Below are 12,500 nucleotides of genomic sequence, written 5' to 3' on the forward strand. Positions count from 1 at the left end.
ATAAACAGAAAGGGCACTTCAGAGAAAATTTTGACACTGATCAAGAGAATGATGCAGACAACTTTGAATAAATTCTAAGAGGTTACAAGCAACACAGTTCTAAATTGCAAAACCATCTGTCCTCCATTGAACAATATAATCTGCCCAAAACATGAAAAAATGAAATATTTATTGGTCCTACAGAACTGCATAATCAAAGACTCATTTTCAACTACAGGCACCATTGTTCACAAGTTAGTCACTTCTTATAATGAAACTAACCATCACAAAAGAATAACCTTTGGAAAATAAATTTCAATTAATTAGTAAGCAACACAACCTTTACAGAATGATAAGATCATTGTCATTTCTTCTGACATACCACATCAACAAAATTCTTGTCTTCCAATAAGACAAAATGATCTCAAGGCAGTTTCACTTACAAGAACTCTAAAGGAATGCAGACTAGCTACAAAGTAATATTGTTAATTTGAGCAAAAATTCAATGCTTGAGTGCTTTCCTTTACCTCAGCAGACAGGAATACATGAACAGCATTAGCCTGAGAGCCAAATGCCTGAGGAATCTTTCACAGAAACAATGTCAATGGATTAATTTCCGTTTGAGACCTGAATCACAATACTTATAATCCTTTAAAGAATTCAATCCCAATATATGCAGCAACTCGTGATATCTTTTTAAATTCCTTGACTTTAATTACATGTACTGTTTCTTAAAAATTGAGATAAGCAGCTCCATACAAAATATCACTTCTATATCAACAGATTGATGTCAACAACGACTTCACTTTGCTAAAATAATTTAAATACCTATATGTACTTAATTTCGTTCTTTCTTCAAATTGAGGAAACTACGTGTATACTCTAATGAAAGTTTCAATTTTCCAAAAGGATACTCTGGTGGAAGCCTCCACTTCCCTGATAGAAAGATAGATTTTCTTGGACTATTATTCTAATCAAGAAGGTAAGAACAAAAATATATTTTGACACAAAAACTGATCTTTGTTTATTTTGAGTCTGTGGTTTGTTTTCTTTTAATGCAAAATTCTATAGACATCAGGAAAAATAGAGACAAGTGGTCTTTTAGCTGGCCATTAATTTTGTATCTTAAGTACTAGTCATAACCTACCATAGCTTAAATAAAACATCTAAATAAAATATCTACATTCACTCTGATATTATTTTTTGGATAATATTGTTGAGTAATTTTTTCATCATGTTATTTATTTAGTTAGTCCATAAAATGTCACGAATAAACCCTTCCAAGAATAAATCTTTCATGATTGTACTAAATAAAAAAAAGTAAATGCTTTTGTACATGTATATCTATAGTCACTGTGGAAGTACACTTCGCTATCAAGCTAGTTCACAGTCACCCCACTTTTAACATCTGGAAAAAACAATGCAAACTGAACAGAATAAATCTTTCATGATTGTACTAAATAAAAAAAAGTAAATGCTTTTGTACATGTATATCTATAGTCACTGTGGAAGTACACTTCGCTATCAAGCTAGTTCACAGTCACCCCACTTTTAACATCTGGAAAAAACAATGCAAACTGAACAGAAACATGATTAAGAACCCCAAGTGGCCAGAGGCAACCAGTTGGCTAGTTACAAAGCGTGGTAGAGTTGAATCTGGGACAACCAAAAGCAAATCCAAACCAGAGGTTAGAGAGCGGGATTTGAACCCGCGGCAACTGCATGCAAACCCAACGCCCTAACCACTGAACCACATGTCTGCCTCCTACCTACTTTATATAATAATAATACCCAATTAATAGAAAAATAAAGCATTCTTGTGCTTTCCACCACTGTGGGTTTGGACCAATTCAAGGACTAAACAACAATGATGTATGTGGGCTGACTTTATTGGTTCTCTTTTCTGTTCCAAGAGGTTTTTCTCTAGGTATTCAGCATTCCCCTCTCATCCAAAACAAACATTTGATAAATTTTGATATGCCTTAATTTCAAGTGATAATAATTATTACTGATTACATAACAGTCTCACCAATTAGTAGCCCACTACCTTGCTCTCAGGAAAATAAGATTGAGACTTGAATAAAGGGATTATTACGCTCAAATTTTACATCAAGATTTCACACCTTTGATGTCTTCCGGTTGTAAGTAAATTGAGGGAAAGCGAACCACCTGCAGCCTCAGGCCTCAATAATTTTTTTCAAAATATTACTTTCTATCACTATTAATTATTATTATTATTATTATCATTGTTATTATCATTTTTATCATTATTATTATTACTATTACAATTACTATAATAATCATCATTACTGTCATCATCACAGCAGAATGACTGATGAAGAAGAATTATTTGGCATTTTTGCAGTGTATGATTTCCACTCATTAAATGAAATATTTCTGTCAGAAGAAGAAAATGTATCACCCAGTAATAAGAATTAAGCTCTCACAAACAATAATAATAATCATCGTTTACACAGCAGCACTCTCAGCAACTACAATTTTCATCTCAAATTAAATTTACATTTCTTTAATTAAAAAGTTATTTTTCTTACTTTTTTCACTTTAATTTTTTAAAAATATATCTAGAATTCTAATGAGGAGTGTTTTATTGGGTTTAAAGCTCAACGTGATAGGCTGTTAGACTCATTTATCATGTGAGAGTTTTTTGAAGTATGTTAAACCCAATTTTGTCAGTTTAAAAACCACCACATTTCAGAAACAGTGTATAAATAGATGACATAACTGCATTTAAAGTGCATCCAACCTCAAAGTATTTTCTTGCACAAAAATTAAATGTCTAACATTTATTTTACCTTTGCTTCTTTAGATTTTACTTTTAATACCTAGGCCTAATGAGGTAAGAGAGAGTAGCAAAGCTAGCCTGTAGTGAGATCTATTCCTTCAATGACGTCAAAACTAATTTACATGGCCAAAGTTCTTTCAAAACGAGATGCTTCCGTGAAGCATACACTGGCTTGCCTGTGGTACGTGCTACAGAAAATCAGAAGGCACTGAATTGTGTGGTATTGAAATACAGCATTCCAGTCTCTGAAGGATAACAAATAAAAGAGAAGCGAGAAACATTGGCTTCTGGGCTGACATGTTGATAATTTTCAAGTTCCCTTACAACTTCCTTGCACCACAAGTGTGCCCTCTGAGCATCTGACAGCTTTGTAATACTAAACTTCACTGAAGTCAAGCCCTGTTGAGCGGGGTTAGTGTTAGGATGGGAGACCACAACAATGAACCCGTCATAAAAAACAGAAGCATCTGACTGAAAATACTATTAACGCTAACAAATGCGAACTCAGCAAGGTACAGATTTTGTTAGCTTGCTTTATGCAAAACAAATATTGATGAAAAGCAAATAACTATTGATACAAAGTTTTCAGAAAGAGCAGAAGGAAGTTTCCGGGACGGTCGATCGAGAATGAAATATTTACGACATGAAAACAACATTAATTTTGAACCGTGAATATAGAATATAAAAAGTTACGATCAGCGACAAACATTTTGGGAGATTTTTGCTATGTTCAAGTAAATTGCAAAATCGAAAAGTGACATGGCCGGAATTCAGCGGGCGCCGTGATTAAGTTACCGCGGCATGTTTACTCGTCAAACAGTGAAGCATCTGTGTCAAATGATGGCAAGATACCGGGTTTTTAAAAAGTTTCTTTTTCTGTCAAGTGTTATAAAGTTTGACAATGAAATGAGCGAAGTCAAAACAAAGATCACAATCGCCCAACTCTTGTTTATGCAAAGTCAAAATTTACTCTCCAAGACGCGTACGACGTTATTATCACCAGGTAATTTCATCATTTTGGAAATAGCAGCTACTTTATTATTCATCTGCGTCACAAGTTTTCACTGATTTTGAGGCTCATTTTGTTGAAACTCAAGCACGCTTTCAACAGGCCTGTGAACCCTTCCTGCTTACAGAGCAATACTAAAAAACTTCTCGCATATCACATTTCAACCTTAAGCTCGAAAATTCAATACACAACATGATATTATAATTCACAAAGGCAGAAAATACCACAGAATCCTTTTCCAGCGAAAGTTTTATTGAAACAAACAACATATTTGCTCTTAGAGGCGAAAACCTCTTCCTATTTCATTGCGTGCGTGAAGACAAGAAACTCAATTGTGTCAAATTACCTTGTACTTCAGGTAAATACTGCTCACTTTGATTTCGTCTCGACGGGCGATAGATTGTTGTCGAAGTCCAGTACTCGTCGCTTTTGAGATTCATGCCTAGTTTATCCAACTGACTTTCCATTATTGAGCTTCATAAGGGTATATTTTGTGTAAGGATCCACTAAAACGCCATTCGCGTTGCATGACTTTCGACGCCATTGCAAGCTAAGTTAATGATTCTACTGTGTCCACCAGAGAAATCTACGCAGTTCCACTACCCTCTCGATCCTAAGAAAATAGGCGCAGAAGGCTCTATCCACAAAGACACCACTTACCAGGGGAGTGACAGGCAAGACTTTTACCGACACGGAAAAAAAAAAAAAGAAAAAAAAGAAAACAAACAAACTAAACGCAGACCTCGACTGGGTTTGCCCATAGGCAACCCAGTAACTATAATGCAAAGTAGTTTATGATGTCATTGAAGGAATACATGTAGATCCATGCCTCTAACTGCCTCAGCCATGGGACAAATGATTGCCAGCATCTTTCCCTTACATACCGGTACCATGAAAACTTGTGTATAAGCCGCATCTTTTTGCCAAAATATTGGGCTCAAAATCATGGGTGCGGCTTACATGTAGGTACATGTATATACGAGACCATTGCTTTCAGAGGGAGTAAACTGGCTAGTATGGGGTCAAAAATAGCACCAAAAACCTTCAGTAAGTAAAGATTGAATGTATTCTTCGACAGATCACTTCAACACTGATCTCTCCACCATGTGCGAGAAACTACATGTACTGTAAAAGGCTGACTTTTTTGTTACTCTCATTACTTGCACGGCATGTTTGTCAATAGGGTTTTCAAACTCTCGTTTAGCGACAAGTTTCTCACTGATCGATGTCTTTCCATGTTGTTTACAATGTGACTTGGTTCAGAATTCCCTCCGTAAATGACTCCATGGTTACTAAGTAAATGTTTCTATCACTAACCCATACATTATTTTCATTCAAATTTCAAATGTGGGGTTCCACAATGAAGACAACACTGTTGTCAGTCTCAAGAATTAGAGAAATCGATTAAAGATACACTTTAAAGCCTTTTTAAGAGTTGAATAACTTCTTAAGATCACTGCAAAGTTTTTAATTTATATCCTGAACAACTGTGAACCAACAACTTATTTTGCCAGAGTGCTTTTTAAGTTTTATATTTTCCTCAAAATTCATGCTTGGTATTTGGGGGTGTGGCTCATCTACGAGAGCAGCTGATACATGAGTTTTTACAGTACCTTATGAGGTACATTAAAAAGTAAAATCTAGAGAAGCACAGGTAAATAATTATATGTTTGTAAAGGCCTGGGCAAACAGCTTCAACATTTGCTTAAACGGGGACAAAGTTTTTCCACGCTGTTAGCTTAAACGGGGACATAGTTTTTCCACGCTGTTAGCTTAACCCTTTAAGCCCCGAGGGGTTCCCCATTGACGAGTAAAATCGTCTGGCGTTAGACAGAGTAAATCTATAAGTGCCATTTGGCACTATCGGGGCTGAAAGGGTTAAACATCCATTCCATTTTGTTGAACAACATTACATGTATAAGATGTTGACCACTGGGGTGGACACATGGTTTCAACACATCATCAGCATTTGACTCAACAGAGCCTTGTATTCAGTCCCAGGCTGCAGCCGCAGTTGTTACTATGGATACAGACATGGATACATCATTGAGAGACCAAATAGTCCACATACATATACCAAAACATGTTGAAAGAGGGCAGCAAATGGCCTCTGCTACTTAATTCAGCATCCGCGATAACAAAAGAAACGTTGAATGGTTGTTGAAGCAAGGTCTTAACTCTTTTCAACTTACTCAACATCGATTCAACTTTGATTCTGTTTCAACATGTTTCGACACGGTTGAGAGGGGAAGGGGCAAACCGTTTCAACATGGATTTTGAAGCTGTTTGCCCAGGCGGGCCGAATGCCTGATAAGGTTTGCAGGAATTAAATTCTGGGTACATTTAGGAGAACATTTAGGACCATACCAACCACTAAATTTGACCCCTGTAGAGAATTACGTAGTAACAGAACAAACAACATGCCTACCTCTTGGGAGTCACTCCGTGATCTGTCCATAGCTCTTATCTTTCTTCCCTCCGAACTCCTTTGTGGTTTCCTTAAAATTCCAGCTACTGGCATATCGCCTGCAGCTGGACCATGATGTGATTCCAAAGAAAACTGTGAATCAGCTGAATTCTCACGTGAATGAAATGAAGACACATTTACAACAGGAAGTACTGGCCTGCCAGCACTTCTAACTGGAGAAGACATAAAATTTGTGACACCTTCAGCATCGTTCTGGTGAAAACAGTCAGAACTGAAACCAGAATCATTTCTCTCAGGGAAGTGAAGATGTCCAGCAACTCTACCATGCAATTCTCCAGTGTTGAAAGAGTTAGAATCGTTTTGAGGACACTTCACCAAGAATTTGGGTGCTTCGTGACTTTGAAGTGATGCATTTACATCTTGCTTGGTCAAGATATTTGTTTCAACGTTGCCTTGACAGAGTTGCCTTGATGACATTTCAGAATTTGATTGGCTAGTTGACAATAAAGGCTGTTGCCCTGATTTTACGAACACATCTCCATCACTAATGGCCCCACTCAATTCAGAATTTCTCTCCTTAAACATTCCTGTTATAGTTTCCAAGATTCTACAGGAAGACTCAGGAAACTCGATACAGCCATCCTCGTCATCTGCAGGAGTGCATTGTATCCCATACTTTTCAGCAATGTGTCTGTGAGCTTCATGAGGACTGAAATCAGGATTAACAGAAAAAACATGACAAGAGCAGTTGACTGTATTTGGAAAATCACCATTGTGGTTATTTCTCGGATTCCATCTGCTCGAGGGGCTATCAAATCGGTCCGCAGATCCTTCATTGGCTTTTCTAGTCACAATGCCAAACACTCTTTTGTCATCTGAACAGAGCCCAGTGAAAGCTAAAGACTTCAAGGGATAAGTAACAATAGCTTTCTTTTGGTTGTCAACAAGCCTTATGCCGATCAAGGAAATCTCCATCAAGAAAAACACGTGAACTCTTTGCTGAGCTCGAAGCCGGCGCACACAATTTCGAATCGCAGTCAAACTAGCAGAGGGTAGACTTGACGTACACGGCAATTCAATTGAGCCCAAATAGCCAACAATCGACCGCAATTCTAGTCCCAAATCGATATCCGCTTGAGCTTGGCTCTTTAGGGGTGTCATCTTTGGATACAAAACGCGCGACAATCTAGGAGAAGACGAAACAGAGGTATTGTCTCCTTCGCTAGAATGCCTACTACTCGAGTAACTGTGAGGAGGGGACGATTCGGCAACGGAACTTTCAGACCTGATACTTTCGCAAAAAGACGCTTTCAGTTCCTCGTCGCTCACAACATCCTCCTCTGAAACGAATTTCCCGTTAGACAGAGTTTGGGACAAAGTTGAATTCGAAGAGTGCCCTGCAGCAAACAGTTGCCCTGCTTTTAATTCCTCCACAACTTTGTCCACTCTATGCAATATGGGATCTGAAGTATCCCCATTGATTTTAGCATCGTTAGAGGGCTGTCTCTGAAACTCGGTGGTTTTCCGAACAACAAGGCGAACCATCCCATCCGGCGAACTGGCGATCAATCTCACGACGTCTTCATGTGTTGCCTGTTCCACAGAGGCACCATTGACCTCAATTATTTGATCACCCTGCTTCAAACCAGCTTTATAAGCGGGACTTCCCTCAAAAATACAACTCAGCACACATGGACCTTGGCTTGACAGCGTGAATCCGAACCCTTCGGGCCTTCGGTACAATTTTACCGTCCGAAGAAGGCCGTTGTTTAAATAATCAGTTGACGGTTGCATTTTTTTGCACAAATAACAATTAAGCTTAAAATACTTTGTTCATTAAATTGCTTATTGCTCCACATATTCCGATAAAATCAGTGCGTTGGCAATTACCTTGTCAATCCATTCATATTGCTGACACATGTGCCGACGAGAACAATTCCAACATAAGAAAATTTCCGCTATCGAAAGAAAGAAGTGCGTACGACGAACTATCTCTTCACGCCTTCGAGGACGTCAATGAATTGCTTTTGACACAATGAACTGGCGGCCATTGAAGACCTAAAATGAGTGTCACAGGTCCTTAAAAACTTCTTTCGTCGTTTCACTTTCCGCTGAGAACGAAACTTCCTTTGACATAATGCTTGACACTCGATTGTGCTACCAAAGAGGACCCTAACTTACATAAAGAAAGAGATTAATTTTTCGACCGGGGGTTATCGCAACCGAATTGAGTCACATGATCCAATTTCCGTTTTCTCATTTGCCAATAACAAAATGTTATGTAAATTGCACCGGTAGAGTTCGTGACATACATTTCTTGTATTGGAAGCAAAAACAATTCAATTGAAAAACTGGACAAGTTTTTATTATTCAGTTTGGGTTTTCTTAAACATTTTGTAAAATTATATGACCTCATTCAGTTTAAGGCAAACTGAAATACAGATTAAGGAATATTAGTTAATGGCAATCGTGCTAATTGGCAATTATCGATCTCAATAACATCACGAAAACCAAATAAACAACGTCACCACTAATTAAAGAGTTTGAATATATGGAAATATTGGCATCAGTAAAACCTTGTAAAGATAAGAGGTCAAACAGATTTCAAACGCTAGCGACAAGTCAGTAGCACATAATTAATTAAACCTTGACAATAATTCAATAAACAAAAAAATAAACAAATCGGAAATTGAATTTTGAAAATATAGAATGCATTGCATTTCGAATTTACGTACAAGTTATATAACAACACCATTTTAGGTCCTTTTGTTCGGGAGAGTCTTAAAGTTAAATTTGCCATACTGCATCTGGTGAATATCTACTCAGCCTGACGACCACTTCATGACAACTGCTGTAAAGCACGTACAAGTCGACTGTAAATATCAATATTTCAGTGATTGCGGAGACAAATACTGTATACTTCACTCATCACAGAGTGATCGGTAGAAGAGTTGGTCTACGTCCCGTCCGCTCGCCTAAAAAAAATTGGTGTTTGAGGACGGCGGCAGCTGTATACGGGCGTCTACACAGGCTATCATATGAGGGCTGACTACGTTGCTTTCTCTTTTCTCCTCCAATAGTTTTCCTGCGGATATTCCGGTTTTCCTCCCTCTTACCATAAACCAACGGTTGATTTGATATGGATTCTCCCAAATTTCGTAGGGCATTGGGGTTAACGCTCAACGATCAGTGAGGAAGCGCCAGCGAAGTGTCAAAGTTAGGCCGGCGGGTTTTCCCATGTGTTTCTTTGGGCGTTTTCCATATACAAAACAGTGACTGGACAGTGACTGGACTTGACTCAGATCTTATGGCTATTGCCGGATACAGGTGTCCCCCCAGGATCACTGCTTGGCCCTAGACTTTACAGCATGTATTCAAATGATTTATCCAAATCTACATCAAATGCCTCCGTTGAGATGTTTGCAGACGACACCGCCTGCAGCATTTTACATTGGAGACACTGTTGATGAAGTTTTATTCAAAGCAATCATCGACTTGAACATGATGGTGATGGTGGGATACCTAAAAGTTTACCAAGTCATAAAATGCACGACGATTCGTCCCGTCTCCGTTTGGGTGAATATAGCTTGGCCGTATTTGTAAAGAGTAACATTGCCAACAAAACGTTTCCCAGATGCAGCACCAAGTATAGCCCAAGTAAACTCTCGAGAGCGTCTTGTTACTGAAGGGGGGTAGGTGAGGGGCCAACAAGGCCTGAAGCGCAGACTTTTGACTTGGCTGATTTTGGCTTATATCCAACAAGCACGAACGGAAGAATTGTTTTATTAAATTGTGATAAACCATGAATGTTTGGATACTTAAAACAATTACTTTTCTGGTCACACATTTTTCAGTTTGGAAATACTTTTTTCGATCATACAATTCTTATGCTGTTAACTGATATTTAGTGATCGACCTAATCAAGAATTGAAATAGTTTATTACAACGCTCTCCGGGCTAAAGGTCGGAAGTTAAGTTTTTTTTTTGCCTATGTCATTTTAAGTTCGCGACAAAAGCACACAAAAACTTTGTCTCAAGATGTGGAATTAATATTAATGCGGTTCCGAATTTCTTAGAACTAGAAATGACCATATTTCGCATTCCGAGAATCCTTGTGCGACTACGGCATTCACTGTTTTGTAATAAACACCAGTATGAATGCGGCCTTAGAAGCGCCTTTCGTCAACGGTTTCGGGATCAAACTTACAAATACCTACAAATATCATAACAAAATGCAAACAAAGTTCTTTAACAAGCCCATAACTCGAAAGCAGCACGTGGCCTTTGACCGCTGATTTGAAAATTGTGGGAAATTTCCCATTTCCGGTTTCGGACACGTGAAGGGGTTATTCCCCGGGATATTTCTGATTCTGACAACACTACAACGAGCTTCGAGTGAAAGTTTATTTAGGACGAGTCAGTCAGCCGTAAAAATGCAAGACAATCTCTCTACAAATGCAAGACAACCCTATGATAATAACTAAAGTTAACTATAAGCTAGAATGACCTAAGTCCCCCGCCAAAACTGTTAAATACCCTTAACTAGTCCCGTGCCACCCCGCGAGCCTCTTCATCGTGCCGTCAGAATATCAATTTCTGAATAATTCATTTAGTGATCGACCTAATCAAGACATGAGAAAGTTTATTACAACGCTCTCCGGGCTAAAGGTCGCAAGTAAAGTCTTTTTTTTGCCTACGTCATTTTAAGTTCGCGACAAAAGCACACAGAAACTTTGTCGCAAGATGTGGCATTAATGCAGTTCCGAATTTCTTAGAACTAGAAATGCCGGACAATATTCCGCATTCTGTGGATCCTTGGGTGCGACTGCGGCATTCACTGTTCTGATCTATAATAAACACCAGTATGAATGCGGCTTTAGAAGTGCCTTTCTTCAGCCGTTTCGGGATCCAACTTACAAATACCTACAAATGTCATAACACAATGAAAATAAAGTTCTTTGACCGCAGATTGGAAAAATGCGGGAAATTTCCCATTTCCGGAAACAGAAGAGGTCCTAAATATGAACCAGAGATATTCTTGAATCAACCAGTCTCTCCGTTTGTCAGTACTGAAGGAGTGAAAATGGCTTGGGATCTTGACTGTTGCATTTTGTGCATTTCTCTTGCTTGGATTACAGTTTCCGGTAAGTGGTTTACAAAAAGAAGGCACAAGGTTTTCTCTGGTAACGACTTGCGTCGAATTGACCTCGGAAAGTGGAAGTTTAATTCTGTTAATTGGATTTCATGTGATGAGAGAGATCCCAGGTTTTATTAAATTTGATTCTGTTGGAGAGAAATAAAAAGGATCACTCACGATCTGTTTTCATTCGATTCGGACAGTTAGCTCATAAAAAGCAAAGAAAATGGAAAAACTGAAGAGTAGACGGCAAATGACAAAACTTTCATTTTACATCCACGACAGCCATCACTATTGAGGAAAAAGTAGAGAAATCAGTAACCCTGAGATTTCAGCTTTACTGAAACTATCCGTTGACAGTCAATGAGATCGACTGGGAAAATAAATATTGTTAACAATTATGATATTTTTGAGTTTCTTAGAGGATATAAAGTTTTATATATTTCATTTGCGGAATAGAACGAAACTGAAAGTTGAAAGATTTCTCCAACAAAAAAACCGAGAAAGATCTCTCGAACTTTCATCTTATAACACTTCTACGAGTCAAGATGTTACAGTTATCCAGGGTTCGTGCAGATATTTTGATTGTGGTACATGTATGCATTTAAGTACCAAAGGTTGAAACATTGTGTCATCTTGGCCAGTATTTTGATGCCATATAAATAACAGAACCGATGACGTCCGCTGTCATCCGACAAATCCAAAGGGAAAGTCCAAAGGGAGATACCTCAGTTGTGCACTTTCACATCAAAATAAAATCCCCGGACTCATCGCCAGAAATTTCGAACCCAATTTTTCGTGATAATTATGAGCTTGATAATTATGAGCTATGGTCTAAGCCGCTGTCAGATCCGGCCGAGAACGGGCTCATGGTCACGATACACAAACATGACCGTATTTACACTCAAAGAGGAACCGCTGAACGAAAATACTGTCAATTTTAAAACGCAAGAAATTATCTCTCGAACGAGAGGTTTTGCTTAAAATTTGGGCGATTTTTCGCGGAGATATTGAAAAGCGAATATCAGGAAATTTCGCCGTGGAGTCCATACTGAAATTTTTGGTGTTTTTAAAGTTAAAAACCGAAAGAAATTTCAATCGGGAAGTGCAAAATGTAGCTGGACCTGAAAGTAAGCATCCTTAA

The 12,500-nt window shown here is 38.3% G+C and overlaps 2 protein-coding genes across 3 annotated transcripts in view; one reads left to right on the top strand and one right to left on the bottom strand.

Annotated features, from left to right (window-relative positions):
* LOC138006738 (regulator of G-protein signaling 12-like) overlaps positions 1-8,726 on the bottom strand; it is a 49,018-nt gene extending 40,292 nt beyond the window's left edge. Inside the window, exon 1 of one of the 2 annotated variants that reach the window (XM_068853241.1) lies at positions 6,220-8,726. In XM_068853241.1, coding sequence (XP_068709342.1) covers positions 6,220-8,013 — 1,794 coding nt within the window. In that variant the 5' untranslated portion in view covers positions 8,014-8,726. The remainder of the gene's footprint in view (positions 1-6,219) is intronic. The other variant, XM_068853243.1, reaches the window with a different exon arrangement.
* Positions 8,727-11,262: 2,536 nt separating this feature from the next.
* The window catches only part of LOC138008711 (uncharacterized), a 13,592-nt gene continuing 12,354 nt past the window's right edge, over positions 11,263-12,500 (top strand). The window contains exon 1 of the mRNA XM_068856020.1: positions 11,263-11,363. Within this exon, the coding sequence (XP_068712121.1) occupies positions 11,303-11,363 (61 nt within the window). The 5' untranslated portion in view covers positions 11,263-11,302. The remainder of the gene's footprint in view (positions 11,364-12,500) is intronic.

The sequence above is a fragment of the Montipora foliosa genome, chromosome 6 (assembly GCF_036669935.1).
Source record: "Montipora foliosa isolate CH-2021 chromosome 6, ASM3666993v2, whole genome shotgun sequence".
NCBI classification, from domain to species: Eukaryota; Metazoa; Cnidaria; class Anthozoa; order Scleractinia; family Acroporidae; genus Montipora; species Montipora foliosa.